We start from the raw sequence: 21,149 nt of genomic DNA, 5'->3' as shown, positions 1-21,149 counted from the left end.
ATGTTTTAGATAAAATAAAATTTATATAGTCAGAAACACAACAAACATGATAAATTGTAAAAAAGGAGACGGACATTACTGAGATTATCGGCGCCACACTGACCTCTAGTGGGAAGATGGTAGAGGAGCAACAAATACTCAGTGATCTATCTATCTATCTATCTATCTATCTATCTATCTATCTATCTATCTATCTATCTATCTATCTATCTGTTATTTATGTTATTTTATAATTACAAAAATAGCTGTTGTACACTTCAATATTTTTACTGTTTATATTTGAACTGTCTAACTAAATTATTAGGTGATATTCAAACCCGAAGATTTAGTTTCAGCTTCCAAACTCTGCAACCTGGACTGAAAGTGTGCACAGGATGAAGGTCTGAGACTTCTTTCACTTAAATTTTCAATCAAAAATGTAAAAATTGTGTCTGTTTGTTTAGTAAATCACGAGAAAATAAGTCATTTATAAAACCTAAAATCAATTCAGTGGAAAGGAATTCCCGGGGTTTATTTATGAAATAACAGTTTCTGCTGGCCAATCAGAGGAGACCTGCTGGCCTGCTGCGGACCAATCAGGGAGCAGTGCGCTGATGTCCTGCTATGACTTCACAGGAGCTTCGGCTGATCACTTACCAGTAAATGAACGGAACCAGTCAAACCATTAAAACTTTACAGATGCGAAGGTACATCTAACAACCTCCCAGCTAGCCACTAAACTCCAAAAACCAGCTCCATGACGGCGCGGACGGGCTCCGGGACGCTCCTCTCCCGCCGGAACGCCAGGTTGGACTCATTCCTGAAGCGGAACACGGAGCGAGCGGTGCACGAGCGGATCCGAGCCTACGAACCGTGCGTGGTGGTGTCGGAGACCATTAAAAAAGCTTACATGCACGTGATCCTGAGCCACGAGGGGGTTTACCTGACCGAATACCCGCCGCGCACGCTCACCGCAGCAGTCAACTTTGGGCGCGTGCGTGACATCGAGCTGGTGAGTAAAATTAGATGGGGTTTAAATGCAGTCAGAGGGGCTCGTGCGTGTTGGTGCACTTTATAACTAAACACGTCCAGAATCTTTTAAATGAAAAGAAACTGAAATTTATTTATTCATTTATTTATTTTTTGAAATACTGAGATTATTTTTTTATTTTTATTTTTTAAAATACTGAGATTTTTTTTAAATTTATTTTTTATTTTTATTTTTTAAAATACTGAGATTGTTTATTTATTTTTATTTTTTTATTTTTTTAAAATACTGAGATTTTTTTAATTTATATTTTTTAAAATACTGAGATTATTTCTTACCAATGAAGCAATTTTAAAGGAATATCAATATGTTGTATTTCAAAGTGAAAAAAAAAGTTTTTCCTTCTCTTTTATAACCGCATAGTTATAATGCATGGTCCAGAGATTATAATGGGCAAACTGGGCATGTTGGGAATATTCTTGTCTGAGTTGATGCACCCTGTTCACGTGGGTGAGGATCAGTTTTGAGCCAAACACTTGTGGATGTGGGTAAAACATTTTTCACCGTTTGTGTAAAGAGAGAAAGAAAACATGAGTAATAACTTTTAAGCCCAACACAGATCTCCTGATTTAGTCTGACACATTCTAAAAAGACTCAAACTTATGCATTTATAATAACTATCATTAGAGGAAAACAGCCATTTCTTATTGGAGACACTGGAATGAAACATTTATGACATTTAGTCGTAAATCAATACTTTTTTTTTTTTTTAAATATTTCACCATATGCAGCTTAGCTTGTTCCACAAAGCAAATACTGAATGAAAAAATACTTTGATAAGAACAGTTATTATCAGCTTCTGTGGATATTTGAAATATGTCAAATTGCAATAGTTAGTAAGTAAACATCAAACTATTTACAACATTTTATTTTTGTTTAAAACTTTTATATTAGCATGGTCTGAGATCATTTTGTTATTTTTAATCGGTTTGGTTTATTTATGGCCATTGTCCTTGAATCTGAGATGTTGTGATAGCAAATTTTACTACTTTCTAAAATGTATTTAATAATTTGAGGTTATTAATGGAAGAATTAGAAGGATAAGCAAAGTTCTGATATAAATTTGGACTTTTATGCTGTGTATGAGGAAATGTTCTTTGCATCAGTGTTTTAGGTTTTAGTCCATGTTTTTTTTTAATATAAAAGGAAAGGATTTTATGTGTTTTTATATTAAAATGTAAATGCTTCAAGTTTTACAGCATGTTTTAGTCTTCTTTCTCACTTAAATATTTAAATATTTCCTTCTCTTTGACTTGATGTCATGACTTTAGTACAAAAAAAACAGATTCTCTTTAATGATAATAACACTAAACTTCAGCAAAGTAAAGGAACCAGAAGTAACCTGAGGTTGTCAGATGTTTATTCATGTATTTTTGGTAAGACAGCACTTTCTTGATTCAAAACCGAGTTTCAGGCCACAGGCAAACATTATTTTTCATTTTTTCTGTTTAAATATGATAAACATATTTTCAACTTGCTCAGTTTATTAGAAAGCAGTAAATTCTTTATTTGGGTTTGTTTTTTTCTCTTAGCACCAAATTGAAACTTTATCTAACACAAAAACTATTTGTTTAGCTTTTAAAACAAACAGTTGTTTTTCTTTTATATAACTGATAGCATTTATACTTTATTTACCCTAATTGGTAAGTTAAGCTCTGCATTTTTCACTGTTTTGGTGCCCAGTTGGTCAGGGACCCATAGTGGTTCATCTCCGTTGTGCAGCTAGTTTTACTATTTAACTTAAATATGCTTGTAATTTGTTATGTTGTGTTTTTTCCATTTGCTGACTGTTAACTTTTTGCTGTTGAAGGTTTTAAACCATTTTGATTTTAACTGTATTTATCGCAGTTTTTTGTAAAGCATGTTGAGTTGCAGTTGTACTTGTAAATAAAAATTATGACTTACTTAGTTACTTACTAACTTGACGGATTGAAAACAGGAGCAATTAATAATGTAAGAATCATCAGGCCAAATACAAACTTGTAAAAGACTCTAAACAAGCCTTGAAACCTGGACTTATTCAGTTTTATGAGACTATCCAGAGAATTTATCCTGATTTATACATTTCCTTTTCATGTTTTAACATCATGCGGCTTTTTTTGTTACTTAAAATGATTAGTTTAGCTTTAAAAGCCAAACATATCGTATTTGATTCAGCTTCTGAGACCTTTTGCGTCACTTATGGTAGAAATCTTTCTCGAAACACTGTTATGCACAATCGGAGAATTGTCGCTTCGCCCCTAATGGATACCAGGAAGCAGAACTCTGCAATACATTAATTTTGACCTATCACTTGGCAATAAATGATAATACCTGCAAAATAGTAAATTTATGTTCACATTTTGCTAGGTCAAATTAAGACTTCAGGTTTTAAAAAAGGCTGTTTTCCCAATTTTTTTCTAAGGTTGCACTTCAAAGAGTTAAAAATATAAAAATCTGTTTCCTGATTTGACATTAGTGGATTAATTTACTGAATAATCTCTACAAAGGAGCAAAGGAAATGAGATTATCCTTGTGTTATAATGCGTAGTTAAATAACAAGCTTCTGCTGTTAAACTCAGATTAAGGATGAAAGCTTTGACTTGGAGATTTATCTTAATAAAATAATATTTACAAATAGACATACATGAATTCAAATATGAATCTTTAAATTAAAGTTCGGACCAGTCAGATAAGCTTTACTTGTGATGTCTAAGTGTCTGCATCCAAGTAAATAGCTTAATATAACAAATAAAATGTTTATAAAAAAGATCTTCACTGTCAGCTGTTCTGTGCAGCTCATGTTTTACCTGACAGGTGTTCAGGTAATCAGACTTTATACAGCTTTAATTTTTAAATGAATTACAGGAATAATCAGCGTCAGTGTTTTGACTTCAACCTGCCAAAGCTTCAGCCGAGTTGGATTCACCGCAGTGAAAAGCTAATTAAGCAACGAGGAAACAATCATCCTGAGACAGTATTTAAATTGATTGACCCAGTCAGCACCAGCTAAGACCTTAAAATAGGTTCAGCTTCAGCACCGCATAACAGAAAAGTCCGTAAGTGGCACTTAAGACTTTAATTTCCACGGTGTGTTATGTCAGAGGTTAAACGTCCTCCCAACGGAGTAAATCCTGCCTGCATTAAAGAGGCAGATTACTATCTGACTTCACGTGTTTCTGTGTCTGCAGCAGTTCCTCCTCAGACTCTCACCTCAGACACCATCAACATGCCAATGTTTTTGTCAGGATTCTTTTAAACCAAAAGTAAGAAAAAAAATCCCTGAAAAAAAAAAAAAAATTGGGTGCCAAAACTAGTTGGGCCAGTTTTCCCTTCAGAACTGGATTAATTCTTGGTGTCATAGTCGTACAAGATGTTGGAGACATTCCTCAGAGATTGTGCTCCATTTTGACATGAACCATCATACAGTTGCTGCACATCATGATGAGAATCTCCCGTTCCACCTCATCACCATGAGCATCTCCCGTTCCACCTCATCATGATGAGAATTTCCCGTTCCACCTCATCATGATGAGAATCTCCCGTTCCACTTCATCACCATGAGAATCTCCCGTTCCACCTCATCACCATGAGAATCTCCCGTTCCACCTCATCACCATGAGAATCTCCCGTTCCACCTCATCACCATGAGAATCTCCCGTTCCACCTCATCATGATGAGAATCTCCCGTTCCACCTCATCATGATGAGAATCTCCCGTTCCACCTCATCATGATGAGAATCTCCCATTCCACCTCATCACCATGAGAATCTCCCGTTCCACCTCATCACCATGAGAATCTCCCGTTCCACCTCATCACCATGACAATCTCCCGTTCCACCTCATCACCATGAGAATCTCCCGTTCCACCTCATCATGATGAGAATCTCCCGTTCCACCTCATCACCATGAGAATCTCCCGTTCCACCTCATCACCATGAGAATCTTCCGTTCCACCTCATCATGATGAGAATCTCCCGTTCCACCTCATCACCATGAGAATCTCCCGTTCCACCTCATCACCATGAGAATCTCCTGTTCCACCTCATCACCATGAGAATCTCCCGTTCCACCTCATCACCATGAGAATCTCCCGTTCCACCTCATCATGATAAGAATCTCCCGTTCCACCACATCATGATGAGAATCTCCCGTTCCACCTCATCACCATGAGAATCTCCCGTTCCACCTCATCACCATGAGAATCTCCCGTTCCACCTCATCATGATAAGAATCTCCCATTCCACCTCATCGTGATGAGAATCTTCCGTTCCACCTCATCATGATAAGAATCTCCCGTTCCACCACATCATGATGAAATCTCCCGTTCCACCTCATCACCATGAGATTCTCCCATTCCACCTCATCATGATGAGAATCTCTCGTTCCACCTCATCACCATGAGAATCTCCCGTTCCACCTCATCACCATGAGATTCTCCCATTCCACCTCATCACCATGAGAATCTCCCGTTCCACCTCATCACCATGAGAATCTCCCGTTCCACCTCATCACCATGAGAATCTCCCGTTCCACCTCATCATGATGAGAATCTCCCGTTCCACCTCATCACCATGAGAATCTCCCGTTCCACCTCATCACCATGAGAATCTTCCGTTCCACCTCATCATGATGAGAATCTCCCGTTCCACCTCATCACCATGACAATCTCCCGTTCCACCTCATCATGATAAGAATCTCCCGTTCCACCTCATCACCATGAGAATCTCCTGTTCCACCTCATCACCATGAGAATCTCCCGTTCCACCTCATCACCATGAGAATCTCCCGTTCCACCTCGTCATGATAAGAATCTCCCGTTCCACCACATCATGATGAGAATCTCCCGTTCCACCTCATCACCATGAGAATCTCCCGTTCCACCTCATCACCATGAGAATCTCCCGTTCCACCTCATCATGATAAGAATCTCCCATTCCACCTCATCGTGATGAGAATCTTCCGTTCCACCTCATCATGATAAGAATCTCCCGTTCCACCACATCATGATGAAATCTCCCGTTCCACCTCATCACCATGAGATTCTCCCATTCCACCTCATCATGATGAGAATCTCTCGTTCCACCTCATCACCATGAGATTCTCCCATTCCACCTCATCACCATGAGAATCTCCCGTTCCACCTCATCACCATGAGAATCTCCCGTTCCACCTCATCACCATGAGAATCTCCTGTTCCACCTCATCACCATGAGAATCTCCCGTTCCACCTCATCACCATGACAATCTCCCGTTCCACCTCATCACCATGAGATTCTCCCGTTCCACCTCATCACCATGAGAATCTCCCGTTCCACCTCATCACCATGAGAATCTCCCGTTCCACCTCATCACCATGAGAATCTCCCGTTCCACCTCATCACCATGAGAATCTCCCGTTCCACCTCATCACCATGAGAATCTCCCGTTCCACCTCATCATTATGAGAATCTCCCGTTCCACCTCATCATTATGAGAATCTCTCGTTCCACCTCATCACCATGAGAATCTCCCGTTCCACCTCATCATGATAAGAATCTCCCGTTCCACCTCATCACCATGAGAATCTCCTGTTCCACCTCATCATGATAAGAATCTCCCGTTCCACCACATCACCATGAGAATCTCCCGTTCCACCTCATCACCATGAGAATCTCCCGTTCCACCTCATCACCATGAGAATCTCCCGTTCCACCTCATCACCATGAGAATCTCCCGTTCCACCTCATCACCATGAGAATCTCCCGTTCCACCTCATCATTATGAGAATCTCCCGTTCCACCTCATCATTATGAGAATCTCTCGTTCCACCTCATCACCATGAGAATCTCCCGTTCCACCTCATCATGATGAGAATCTTCCGTTCCACCTCATCACCATGAGAATCTCCCGTTCCACCTCATCACCATGAGAATCTCCCGTTCCACCTCATCATGATGAGAATCTTCCGTTCCACCTCATCACCATGAGAATATCCTGTTCCACCACGTCCCAAAGCTGCTCTGCTGGATGTAGATCAGGTGACTGTGGAGGCCGTTGGAGGACAGTGAACTCATCGTCATGGTGGAGATGATGTGTGCTTTGTGACATGGTGCATCATCCTGCTGGAAGTTTCCATCAGAAGATGCTACACTGTGTTCATAAAGGGATGGACATGGTCAGCAGCAGGACTCAGGTAGGATGTGCTGGTTAAACCATGTCATGTTGGTACTAAGGGGCCCAAAGTGGGACAAGAAAATCTACTTCTTCTGTTGCTGGAGACCATCTGCTTCCATGCTGGACACGTTGTTGATACTATTCTGCATGTCTTGGTTGGACATCCTGTTGTTTTGCTTTCATCTCCAACCAGTCTGACCATTCTCCTCCGACATCAACATGAAATCCCAGTAGATCAGTGTATTGACCAATTTGGTGTACTGATTTACGTTGCAATTTGTTTCCTCGTTTAGAAGCTGAAAGTTGCACATATTTGCCGTTTGTTTTGGATTTGGTTTGAATATCAGTGGAAAAGTTTCATTTTATCCCTCAACAACTTTCATATGAGTCAATCCTTCTCTGTCATACCTGTACAGGTGAATGACCTCCCGGAATTCCTCGATTCGAAGGACAGGGAACGGTGTCAACACATACGAATTATCTACGTCAGTGAAAAAGCCAGAGGGAAGGGACGTGATTGGTCGATAAGAGGCAAGGGGGAGGGGCTTCTTCCTCCGACTCTGTCGTCACGCAGAGCCAGCCACTGTCCAACGTCAAGCAACACCTTAGAAGGTAAAAGCAGTGTTTGTGTTTTCACAATTTTATTTGATTTAATTTTGTTTAAAAGTTACATTTATCTTTATTTCTTTTAGAGAAAGACAAAATGCTGAAATATCGAGTTAGAAGCTTTTACTGATAAACTTACTGAAAATAAATCAGATAAACCTGAAAGCTGATTTTAGGAGGTGGAAGGAAGTAAATTCACAAAACAAAAACTAACTTCACATCGTGATTCTTATAATTTCTGCAACCTAATGTAAGTTCAGACATTATGAACTTAAAATATTTAATTATTTTTCTAACTTCATTTCATTTGTTGATGCTTTTCTTTATATCAGGCTGAAATTCTCCTTTTTTTATGTTGAATTTTAAACAATGTGGTGCAACAGGAAACATTTAAAACTAGAAATTACGTAAGAGCAGGTGTGAATGGGATAGTGTGTAATGACTAAAGTAAAATGCAAAAAATCCAATCAAATGGCTGGATTTAAACTTGGACAAAATACCAAATATCTATGAAAAAGTATAAATGTTAGAAATAACAAAAGTCACATCAACATTCTCCTGAATGTGCTGAAGAGTTTAATATTTGTAAATATTATAATAACAACAACAACAACAACAACAACAACAACAACAACAACAACAACAACAATAATAATAATAATGATAAAGAGAAACAGGATCACAATTAGCTTATTAGATTAGATTCAACTTTATTGGCATTACACATGTACAAGTACAATGCAACAAAACACAGTTGGCATCTAACCAGTGTAATAAGCAACAAGTGCAAAGTATACATTATCTACAGTATGTACACGTGTCTGTTTTACAGCTGTGGCATAAAGTGATTGTCATAGTATACTGATTTAAATGCTATGAGCATTAAATACAGATGGGTATGTGCCTTAAATATACATCCAGTGTTGGCAGAAGCTATTAACATAATTACAGATGGTATGAACAGGTCTTATATTAACTTAAACACTGGTGCAATGGACATTAAATAGTATTAACAATAATGAGCAGCAGGTTAAGTAATTAAACAGTGAAGTGGAGGGGCTGGTGCAATATTCAGTACATAGTATTCAGTCAGTTTGGGGGTGGTGTAATGAGATGTAGGGTCCTAGAAGTGAGTCAGTGTGGGGGCAGAGTTCAGTAGGAAGACAGCCCTGGGGAAGAAGCTGTTCCTCAGCCTGCTTGTCTTCGTCCTGAGGCTCCTCAAGCGCCTGCCAGACGGCAAGAGTGCAAACAGTCCATGTGCAGGGTGGGAGGAGTCTTTGAGGATGCTGCGAGCTCGATGCAGACGGCGTTTCCTCTGTCCAGCCGCCGCAGTGCCTTGCAATCTGAGACAGAGCAGTTCCCATACCAGACTGTGACACAGCTAGTCAGGATGCTCTCGATCGCACAGCAATAAAAGTTCACCAGGATGGCTGACGACTGATGGCCGAAGAGGCGCTGGGGGTGTTGGTAGTCCAAGTCAGGTCCTCCAAGATGTGGATCCCCAGGAACTTGAAGCTGGAGACGCACTCGACTACCATCCCGTTGATGTGGACATGCACATGGAGCATGTGTGCGTCCTCTCTCCCTCCTGAAGTCCACGATGAGCTCCTTGGTCTTGGTGGTGTCAAGGAGCAGGTTGTTGTTTGTGCACCACGTAGCCAGGTGCTGCACCTCCTCCCTGTAGACCGACTCATCGTTGTTGCTGATGAGGCCAATCGCCATGGTGACTCCAGCAAACTTGATGATGGAGTTGGATCCGTGTACAGGCTTGCAGTCCTGGGTAAAGAGGGAGTACAGGAATGGGCTCAACACGCAGCCCTGTGGTATGCCTGTGTTGAGATTGATGGTGGTGGAGCAGATGTTGCGTGACCTTACATGCTGGCGCCTGTTGGTCAGAAAGTCCTGTATCCAGAAGTAGAGGGGGGGGTCGTGATGTCTAGGTCTCCAAGTTTAGAGGTGAACTTTCAAACAGCCTCCTTGCGTATGCGTTGGTGTTATCCAGATATGTGAGCGCTGTGGAGACGGCATCTTCTGTGCTCCTATTGCTGCAGAAGGCAAACTGATGTGAGTCCAATGTGGGAGGCAGCTCTTCAGATGCGACAAAACTAGCCGCTCAAAGCGCTTCATCACGATGGGGGTGAGGGCAACTAGATGACCTCTTATACAGCTGTCATCATACTTCCATTACAGTCCAGCATTCAGATGCATACTCTGACACGTCCTTGCTTTTCCCAGATGGCTTGAGGCTCGCTGGAGTCCAGCATCCCTGACTCATCTCGGTAGCTCTCAACCCTTGAAGTTTAAGGGGGGATAAGCAAATCCCAGTGATGGTCGGATGTTTTGCTACCTTTCATCCTTCATCCCGATCTGTTATAAAGAAAAGTTGGAGGAATGAAGCTAAATCACTTTGTAACATTTCCTTTCTTCCTCTGAACATTTAAAAGGCATTGAGGATGTAAATATACATCCATTGGCATTGAGGACACAAAAGAGATGAGGAGCTTCATGTGCTCTTTTTTTTTTTCAACCTCGTACAAATACAGACAGTCTGGATGCTCCATTTCTTCCAACAAACATCTGGAACACTGACCACAGTCTGTGTTATGGTCCATTTCAGTCGCCTCTGAGCCCAGAGAAGTCAACGCCACCTCTGGAACATAGTTTATATATGCCGTCTTCTCTGACCAGTAAAGTCTGAAGTGGTATTTGTTACTCTCTTCCTCATGCGAATCAATCAGCTGTTAATGCACGACTATGGTGATGCAGTTCCATGTGTCCAGCTCGGACTTGTTCCCTTTAAATGCCAACATTTCTCAGCTCAACTCAACTTTATTTATAAAGCCCTTTAAAACAACCAGAGTTGAAACAAAGTGCTGTACACAATCGGCCAAAATAAAAACAGAATAAAACAGTTCAAGTGCAAATAAATAACACAATAAAACAGCAGGTCATACAAAGAATACGGAAATAAAACAATAAAACAAACTGAATAAATAGTATGTAAAAACCAATAATAAAACTAAACTATAGTACACTGACCAGAAACTGTCTTACGTTGGGTAAAAGGCCAAGGAATAAGAATGGGTTTTAAGATGAGTTCTGCACATTTTTTACAGTCACAACTACAATCATCTCATTTACCGGCCTGAAATATGCCAGTATTTTAATCTGCGTTCCAAATCTGAAACGCAAAAGAGACGCAGTTAAAGAAAATGATGATGATGAGATAAAACATTGAAATATTTTGGGTTCATGAGATGTGCTCAGTTGCTCTGATCTCGATACTTCAGTGCTTTTCTGGAAGGTTATTTTACTGAAAAGTTGCACCTTGTTTCAGTTGTGGAAAATCAGGGATCTGATCCACAGAGAAAAGACAAGAGGCTCTTGATTTCTTTGTGCTGAAATCTTTACCTGTAATCCTAACCATGCGGTGTTTCTGTCCCCCCCCCCCCCCCACAGGATATCCCACAGACAGGTGAGCACACACACAGTCCTGTTTCCATCTCATCATATTTCCTGCCAATTTCAACTAAAACGAACTTTAACTTCAAAACAAGTCTTCATTTAAAGATTTAATCTAACTTCATGGCTTGTTTTAGTCATGAAAAGGAGGCAGTCAGTGCATCAAACACACTCATATCCACTCAGGTGTCCTGTTTGTCAGGTGATCCATGAAGGGAAACTGAGACGGGTTGTAGCTGCTCTTGCTTTTTAACTTGCACAGAGGAGTAATAAACACTTACAGAGCTCCAACCTGCACCACAAGCCATTCTTCTCTTCTTCTTCGTTGGTTTTCTTTGGCTTCTCCGTCATCCCTTCTTCTCTGTTTCAGGCAGGTAATGAAGGGGCGGACAAAGCCTTTAGACAGACAAGCGGAGCTGTAACATCGAGAGAAAAATACATGAAAGCGAAGCGTTTAAATTTAAGAGTTCGAAGTGAAAACACCAACTACTGATATCTTCTTTTCTGAGGTAATCGTGTGTTAAATAAAGTCTGAGCCACCGCCAGTGTAATGACCCTCACAGTGTCTCAGGTATCTCATGATTTATTCACACAAGCGACACAATTTCAGCTCATTAACACTGAACAAGTGACAACATCACACAACAACACAGCGTCTTAACGTTACATCAGGAAGCTACTTTCCTGGAGAGCTTCTGTTAGTTCACTACAAGACCTAAACTTTAATTATCTATTTAATTATTCCACTATTTTTATGTGGTCAACTAAAACACTTCTGGACAAAAAAAAAAAAAAAAATACTGTAACAAACATAAAAAAACACAACAACCTCACAAATTTATGGTATTTAAGAAATGGGACGTTATGAAAAACATATCGTTACGTGTCAGAGAGCAAACTGTCGGGTTTCTGAATGAAATACAAGAAACTATGATACCATCATAAATAGAATACATCTTTTCACTGATGGAAGAAATCTAATTCTTGTCGCAGATGAGAAACATTTTGGGCACATTCACATCATCCCTTTTGGTTCGAATTCTAGTCTGTCTGCTCGGAAAGTCCGCCTCGTTTGAGGAAATGTGATGCGCCAAACAAACTGTGATTTGGATGAAAGAAGCGGGTTATCAGCTCATTTCCAAACTACTGGGACTTCATCATGCCTCAGAAAGATTATTCACAAGTGGAAATCATTCAGGGCAGCTGCCAGTCGTTGCAGCTGTTCCCCCGTGTACGTCAGACTCTCCATCAGCAAGTCCACGAGAGCAAAAATGAAAAACGACTGAACAAATACTGCTTGTTTGGAAGTGTTGCAGGAGAAAACCTCGTCTCTCTTTGCAAAGCGGCATCTGAAGAAACCACAAGACTTCTGAAACCAAGATGGAGATGTTTGGTCAGAACATCAGCGCGAACCCCTCATCCCGATTATCTGGGCTTGTTCTGCAGACCAAGAACTCCTCTGGATTCCAGAGTATTCTGGAGTCAGATGAGTCCATCTGTCTGACAGCTAAAGCTTGACTGAAACTGTCCCATGCAACAGGATGACGGTCAGAAACACAGCTGCAGATCTGGAACAGAACGGCTAAAAAAGGAAAGAATCGAGGCTCCAGTCAGAGTCCAGACCTTCTGAGTTCTTCAGAGAGAAGGCAAAGGCTGTACTTTCTTCTTCACACGACTCTTCGTACTGATCTGCATGGATCAGGTGTCAGAAATTCATCCCAAAGCCACCTGCTCCATAAAGCTTTCTTGTATTTGCAGGCGGGACTGAAAATGCACAGAGCACACACTTACAAGCTAAGCAGTTAACTTACTTGCTGACGTCTCCTGGGGTTTGATCACACCTGTAATCCCTCGGAGCATCAATCAGGAAACTGTGTTGACTGTCGAGAGACGGGAAGAAGGAAACGTACGCAGCTTTACTGTCACCAAACTGAACAGTTGCCTGGTTACAACAACAAAAAGGATGTGTGAGATGTAAACAGCAGAAGGTGTGAGCACCGTCTCATGCTTATCTGCCTCGCCGTTGGGAGGTCATTAAACACACCAAACCTGCAGCACCTGCTGCTGTTGATGTGTTCACAGAGCAGAATGAGCATGGACGACAGCTGGAATCCTTTCTGTTAAGAATAAAAAGGAAAAAGCAGAGTTGGGATCATCAACACACTGGTGCCATCTTCAGAAGCTGATCTCACACACCAAAAAGATTAACATGTTCAATAAACTCTTGAACCCAGAGATGTTGCATGAATTCATTTTCTAACACCTGATTCAGACAAAAAAAACTCCACGCCACGATGTCTTTTCTGTTCTGTGTCGCAGTCAGTGGATGAAGGAGTTCCAGCCGGTGCTGAAGTCCACCCGCTCTGCTTCCTGCCCGAACCAAGAGACTCTGGGCTTCCCGAGAGTCCCACATCCGCCCTCCCAGTCTCCCTCTCCTTCGCCAGAAGAAAGCCTGATGACAAACGAGAGTGGTCGGGTGAGGATGTGCTGTTAACGTGAAGCAGCTGAAAACATCCTGAGGGAATCACGCTAATGTTAATGTACAGCTGTTGATTTAAGCCGCTCTGATTTACTTTGTTGCTTCTTCTGCTCATAAATAATAAACATAAACAGTGTTTAGTGAGATTTACATGATGAGGACGTCAGCAAAGACTGCGATCAGATTAAATAACATCTTTTTATAAAAGATTCTGTTTGAATTTAGATTTAATAACATCTTTCATAAAGATTCTGTATGAATTCAGAGCAGCAAAAATGTTTAAGATGTCACCTCGATGGGAGCATCTCCAGAATCCAGTCTGACAAAAAACTGGATGATCTTACACATCTCTGACACGTATAGTCAGATGTCGGACTCAGCTGACCACAGTAGACATGTCAGCTCTGCTCAGTTCATACATCTTGTTCTCCTTGCGTTGTCTAGTTTTACGTTCTGGTTCTGGAAGGACAGGTGGACATGTTGAGTGGAGTCCATGTGTCTGTATCGATCACAGTGTCGTGATGCTTTCTCCTGCTGCGCTGCCTGAGGTTTCAGAGGCTCCTGACTTGGTCTTTCCACTCTGAGATTTCCACAAACGGCCTGAGTCTTTTCAGAATATTCTGTTCTGTAGATGCAGAAAGACCAACGTTCTTTCCAAGCGGCAAACTCCGCCGGTTAAAAGTGAAGCCTATGTGGAAGTGCATAAAACTGCATTTTCCACCTTCATCCACTAGGGGCTGCAAAACAGAGCAAATCCCCATAGACTCCCATGTTAAAAAGACCAACTTCACAGCAGGAATAAACATGTTTACAGCCTGGTTCAAAAATACATTTTCGGTTTAATAGGTCAGGTTTACCTTCCTGACAACTGTGGGGGGGAGTGATTTTTTTTCTAACGCGCCCGTTTTAAAGTAATTTAATCTCGAAGTTCGGCATATTTAGGGGCGTGTCCTTTTGATTGACAGGTACCCGATTTTCTGCTCCATGTAAGAAGAACGTAGAACAACCGCGTTTTTTTTAGCTAGTTAACAACGTGACTTAGCTTTAGCTCGCTTACCTCTATCAGCTGGTTAGCTCCTGTTATCTCTGGGTTAGCTTGGTTAGCTCTTAGCTACAGAAAGCTCGGAGTTTGCTAGATGTCAATCATCCACCATGACGCTCACAGCCCCCCTCTCAGCTCCACCTCTCTGCCCATATTTGTATTTTCCGGGCGAGACGACACGCATGCCACTGCCAACATGGTGATGGTAGGAACCGCCCACCGAGCTTCCGTTCAGCTCTTCAGAAACCTACGGGTGACGTCACGGAGGCTCCACCCAGCTTTTTATATACAGTCTGTGGTTTTCTTCCAGTCTTAAATTGAGGAAGATTTGTTGAACTTGTGGATTATTTTCTGAACGAATTGAGCACAAACACCTGAGGCATGACCCTTCAGTGCTTAGAAAGTCTAAGTCTCCAGTGCTCAAGGACCACAATCCTGGAGGTTTTACATGTATCCCTGCTTCAAAACACGATTCAAATGAATCACTCATTGTGCAGAACTTCATTGGCTGTTGGATCTGCAGGACAGCGGTGCTCGAGGTCTGAGTTTGGTCACCTCTGGTCTAAGTTTTTGGTGGCTGCTACTTTTATACCCAATCCTGGCACCCTCCCCCATCACCAGTTAATCTGCTGGTTGGAGAATCTTCCAGAACCATGTTACTGGATATCTTAGCAACTTTCCTGTCTTTATTATCCTCTAAAAACTTGTTTTTAAGCTATGGGGATAAACAACCGGAAACTTTAAAACCTTTTCTGGCATCAGGTCTGAGAGAAGGATCTCTCGGGTCTGATTAACCCACTGTGTTTATGTGCCGATCCAGGTGACACAAAGCGTTGGCAAGTTTCTGTCGGGTCTGCTGAGGCGAAACGATGCAAACAGCATGGAGGAGAAGGAGATGGAGCTTCATCTCTACGCTGTCTCACAGACATCCAGAATTTACCTTCACCTGCAGAGCGCCTGGAACAGCTTTCTTATCGTGAGCGAACACGCAGACACACCTGCAGAATCAGGCTGGTAGCGTTGGACACCTGCGGTTTAAATGAACATGTCTGTGTTTAGAGATCCACTCTGATGTTAGATCCAGTCTACAGAAAGAAGTACATGACTTCTGACCTGCTTGCCAGCGGAATCAGGTAACAGAACTCTCCTTTTTGTCTTCGTAACAAACTTTACAGTCCTGAAGCTTTTAAAAATCTGTACCTAGAAGATAAACTAAAGTTTTCAGCCTGCTGGAGCATTTGATGCCAAATGTCAGCAGGTAATGAATGAGCGATTATTTTTAGCCAATGCCAAGTTTAATTGTGTTCATGCAGCATGGAGAGGACAGCTCACCTGTTCGGTCAGCTGAGTTCAGAGCTCCTGCAGGATGGGATCAACGTGGAGAACTTGTACCTGCTGCTGCAGGAGCTGAGAACAGCAGCTCACCGCAACATGACGCTCCGCAGACTCTTCTGGAAGGTCAGACGTTCACAGTTCGCACTGTCAGACAACATTAAGCACTGAAATGTGTGATCATGTGGGAAATGTTGACAAATAAAATGCGTTGCGATGTTTTCTGTCGGTGTTAAAAGTCATGTTTTGTGTCTTTTTTATGTGTTCCAGTCCAGTGAGGTGTGTGTTTTCCTGGTCCAGACTCTGGAGAATTGCCTTCACGGCTGTCAGAGTCTCCAAGGAGTTAAAGTTTACACCGCAGATGAACTATTGTAAGACCCTGAGTGTGTGTGTGTGTGTATGTGTGTGTGTGGTTGGTACAACTTGTGAATTGAGGCTAGATGTTTAGAAAATGTCCCGTTCAGGTTATTATGATATAACAAGAAACTGTGAGAGGACTTTTTATTCAAAGTTCAGTGTGGAAGACTTACTGACATCTAGTGGTGGAAATGGGAACAATTCCCAGTTGTGATGGATGGTGTCACGGTTTGGACTTTTTGTGTGTCTTTTGTTCTTGTTTCCTGCTTTATTTTGTCGTTTGTAGTTATGATATCTGTCTAGCTTTGTTTCGCGTTCATTATCTCCCTGGTTAAAACAATCCATTTATCCATCTTGGTTGTGCTGTTATAGCTTGGGAAACGCAATAAAGGTACATGAAACGGCGTATCTGTCAGAGAACTTCCTTGCGCGTCACAAATCAGCGAACCAGAGGACCTGACCCAAACTCTCAGCGACAAGGTGGTTTGGAAGCCGCGATACACTGGTTGGTTCATCGTGTCTGCTTGTCTCCTAGTCGCCTGCTACGGCTCCACCCTGTCTTCCATTCAGTTCAGTTTGATGACGAAACTTTGTTCCTGCATCTTATCCGGCTCCTGCCTGTTTGGTCCCCACTCTTCCACAGAATGAAGCAGCCAGTGAGAACAGAAACCGAGCTATGCAGGTGTCACGTTCCTGACATTTCATTCTAACTTTGTCTCATCTTTATTATTTCTTCTCTGCTTCTTAAAGCGAGCAGCTAAAACAGATCCTCCAACTGTCACACAGACGTCTTAAAGGTAGAGTATGTAAGATTTTCAATATTTAAAAAAAAAAAAAAAAAAAAATTCACTAAAAAATAACTACAATCATAATTAGAAAGTTTTTTAAACATGTAGGTTCCAGTCTGTTCATATTTGATGTGTTATTAAATTACAAGTTTAATTTAATGACAAAGACCCTTCTTAAATGTTTTCCTACCAGTAAAAAAAATCTGCTTTTTGTCATTTGTCACTAATTAAACTTGTAATTTAGTAAAACATCAAATATAAACAGACTAGATCCTACATGTTAAAAAAACTTTCTAATTATGATTGTAGTTATTTTATTAGTTAATTAATTTTGAAAATATTGAAAATTTTACATACTCCACCTTTAAAGTCCATCCTGACGCGGTCCTGGTCCAGCTTCAGCTCCCGGATTCAGCAATGAAACTCCCTCTTTTCTAGAACAGGATGAACCCATCAGAACACTGTTGATTGGCTTGATTTGGAGTCAAGTTTGTTTTAGAAATATAATTATTCACAATGTGCATAAATAGAAATGTTGATATTATTAGCAATGTTGTGTTTATTTGTATTGGTCCTGGTGTGTAAAGGCCACAAGGCAGCAGGAGTGTCAGCGTTGCCACAAGCATAAATAAAAACATAAAGGTTAAAGCAAAATGAAAATGGTCATAAAAATTTCAAGATAAATAACAATAAAAACAACCATTTATGTAAAACACTGTACGATGCCCCTGCAGGTTTCAGAACCCGTTCTGATAAATTATATATACTTAATTTTAATTGGCTAAATCAAACGATACCTTTTGTTTTGAAATGAATAAAATGTCAAATATGCAGTCATTTCCCTGAGTTCGAAGCAGCAGAGTGTTTGTTGTTGTATATGTGAACATAGAGGATAATTTGTTAACGTAAGTTGGCGAACATCATCAAACCCTTGTAGTTGAACCTTCATCTGTTTGTGTTTCAGTTTCAGCAGCAGTTTGGAAGCAGAGTCGCAGCAGCCAAGAGTAGATGGAGGATAATGTCCTTAATATTGTAAACAATGCAGGTCTTTGTGATGTAGAAAAGAAATGGTTGATGGGGGGCTCTGCGCCCATTAGAGCCCCGTGTTTAGCAGCATCCTTGTTTGGCAGGAGTACAGAGGAACCGTATCAAAGATGAAGTCCACAAAGCACAGATCTGGAATAGGTGGTTATTTTACTGGATGTAAAATAATCGCTGAGGGAAACGAAGCTAACCTGCAAAAACCCCACAGCCATGATGGCTTTCTGCCGTTTGTCTTCAGGCTGAGCACTCTGATCGTCCAAACGCTCGCCATCATGTTCAGGGAGACGGAGGTGGAAGCAGCCAGAATCAGCCTGCTCTCTGCTGAACGGTAAATGTTTCACATCCCGTCGCACCTTTTTCCTTCTTCACCATTTTAACGTAAAGACTAAACTGATCAGACACACTCACACTGAACAGATATAAAATAATATTATAAATGTAGGTGCTGGAAGGTAATGAAAGGAAAAATCTGCTGTACTTGTGTCTTAGAGGAGCTCTGGCCTCCAGAATGCTGCTCGCCCTGATTTGTAATCCTCAATGCAAAACAAACAGAAGTTCCCTGGTCGGCTCTGAGGTGAGCTGCCGTCAATAAAAACACAATAATCATGTTTATATGTATTTATAATCATGTCTTTTTAAATCAGCTGCAGGTTCTACTGGCGGAGTATCTGGACGCCGCCTGCTCTCTGCTCTTTGAGCTGCTGCTTTTAGGCCACGAGGTGAGTTCAGATACGTAAAAGTCAGACATGTTTAACAACTTTCAGGAAGCAGAAGAGTCACCAGATCTGGATGGAATAAAAAAAAGTCCAACGTTTGAGGTTGAGGATGTAAAAAGATTCAAAATGACATCTTATAGTCTCTGGAAGCAGGACGCAGGATCTGCTCGTGGAAGGTAGATTTCATTGGAAGAGTTTTTTTTCCCCAACATTCAGGAAGTTACAGCAGGAGTAAAGGAATATTTTCCTGTTTATTTCTGCTTATATCAGCTGCTGCTTGGTTCAGACGCTCACTGCACTAAATACTGAAAGATGCAGCGACTAAAAACAAGCGTCGACATGACAAAGTCACGATATTTTGACTCCAGTATCCTGCAGAACTATCAGAATATATGAGATTGAGATTTTATTTGTGTGTGAAACACCGGGTCGGGAGTGAGGTCCTGCCTCAAGTGGAGGAGTTTAAATATCTCGGGGTCTTGTTTACGAGTGAGGGAAGGATGGAGCGCGAGATCGACAGACGGATCGGTGCGGCGTCTGCAGTAATGCGGACTCTGCGCCGGTCTGTCGTGGTGAAGAAGGAGCTGAGCCAGAAGGCGAAGCTCTCGATTTACCAGTCGATCTACGTTCCTACCCTCACCTATGGTCATGAGCTGTGGGTCGTGACCGAAAGAACGAGATCTCGTCTACAGGCGGCTGAAATGGGTTTCCTCCGCAGGGTGGCCGGGCTCTCCCTTAGAGATAGGGTGAGGAGCTCGGTCATCCGGGAGGAGATCAGAGTAGAGCCGCTGCTCCTCCGCATCGAGAGGAACCAGTTGAGGTGGCCTGGGCATCTGGTCAGGATGCCTCCTGGACCTCCCTGGTGAGGTGTTCCAGGCACGTTCCTCTGGGAGGAGACCCCGGGGAAGACCCAGGACACGCTGGAGGGATTACATCTCTCGGCTGGCCTGGGAACGCCTCGGGATCCCCCCCGCAGAGTTGGTAAATGTGGCTGGGGAGAGGGAAGTCTGGGCTTCCCTGCTTAGGCTGCTGCCCCCCCGACCCGACCCCGGATAAGCGGCAGAAGATGGACGGACGGAGGTTAATACACAGGATTTACACGTCCTTAAAAGGGAAAACATTTCATATTAACTTTATGTTTTCGCATTTCTCCACATTAAATAAACATCATTAAATTTAAGAAGTATGACAATAATTTCTTTTGTGACATTAAATGGGGTCAGATTCACTCAAAAGGTAACAGAAGAGCTAAAACTCACCTTTTCTCCTGGGTCTTCTCTCCACCTCTTCAGATTTTATTCACTTATTAACATTTTAACCATTTTAGACTTTTATCTTTTTATTTTATACTTCCTGATTTATTATTTTCTGTTTTTGTGATTATGTTCAGCGCTCTGATCCTCTGTGGCTTTTAAAGTGCTAATAAAGTTGGATTGGAAACACGGTTTTACTTTAGATTTTTTCCGTGTGTTTCAGACCAGCAGGTGTTTCTCTAAAGACAACTTCCTGTCCGTCGGTTGGACCCTCAGAGTCCTGCGACCTCACACTCACCTGGTAACCCCCCCATCAGAAGACTGACCAATCTGCTCCTTTCTCAACATCACATTCACCTGAATCTGACCTCCACAGATGTCCTTCATCAGCTTCCAGGCCAAGCAGGTGGTGCTGGTTCTGTCGCACCTGCAGAACGCCTTCCCGAGTCCGCTCCAGTCCGTCCTGCTGTTCCAGCGCTGCCACCTCCTGCTGGCCTGTCTGCACCATGACAACCACCTGGCTCAACACCTCCGCTTTCACTTCGGATGCGAGTTCAGGTTCGCTCCCGTTCTGCTAGAGATGCACGACGCCGATGAGCATCAGATTAAAGGAAAATGTGTCCAGTATGCAACCCTAAAGATCTCCCGTTTCATCTTCCAGATACCTGGTGAAGCCGTCATGCGCTACAGAGAAGCTACCACCTCATCCCATCAGCCAACCGACTCTCCAGCTGCTCGACCGTGTTGCGACTCTCATCGATGAGTCGCCTGTCGTCTGAGAGTCAGAATGCAGACGGCCAGCTGTAGCGGCGGTCAGGACAGCAACGCTTCACCCTGCTGGCAGAGTTTTACAGAGGCTGAGGAAAAAGTGTGTCTTTAACAGAACAAATTCATGGTGCTCCAAATGT

General features: G+C 42.0%; 1 protein-coding gene across 1 annotated transcript; it reads left to right on the top strand.

Annotated features, from left to right (window-relative positions):
* Positions 1 to 736: 736 nt before the first annotated feature.
* On the top strand, positions 737 to 21,020 carry cUnh12orf56 (chromosome Un C12orf56 homolog; the record flags this gene model as incomplete). The annotated part of the gene is made up of 18 exons (XM_079263415.1): positions 737 to 991; positions 7,579 to 7,774; positions 9,363 to 9,491; positions 9,535 to 9,659; positions 9,771 to 9,832; positions 10,004 to 10,047; positions 11,601 to 11,604; positions 13,550 to 13,706; positions 15,572 to 15,727; positions 15,811 to 15,884; positions 16,065 to 16,209; positions 16,354 to 16,454; positions 18,511 to 18,600; positions 18,762 to 18,846; positions 18,917 to 18,991; positions 20,465 to 20,542; positions 20,618 to 20,799; positions 20,903 to 21,020. 18 exons carry the CDS (start codon positions 737 to 739, stop codon positions 21,018 to 21,020), a joined length of 2,076 nt encoding a protein of 691 aa, XP_079119541.1.
* Between the last annotated feature and the right edge of the window lie 129 nt (positions 21,021 to 21,149).

Source organism: Telmatherina bonti, assembly GCF_933228915.1.
Source record: "Telmatherina bonti genome assembly, chromosome: 23".
Classification (NCBI taxonomy): domain Eukaryota; kingdom Metazoa; phylum Chordata; class Actinopteri; order Atheriniformes; family Telmatherinidae; genus Telmatherina; species Telmatherina bonti.
The sequence above is the reverse complement of the archived record's forward strand: the minus strand, read 5'-3'. Positions and strand labels throughout refer to the sequence as shown.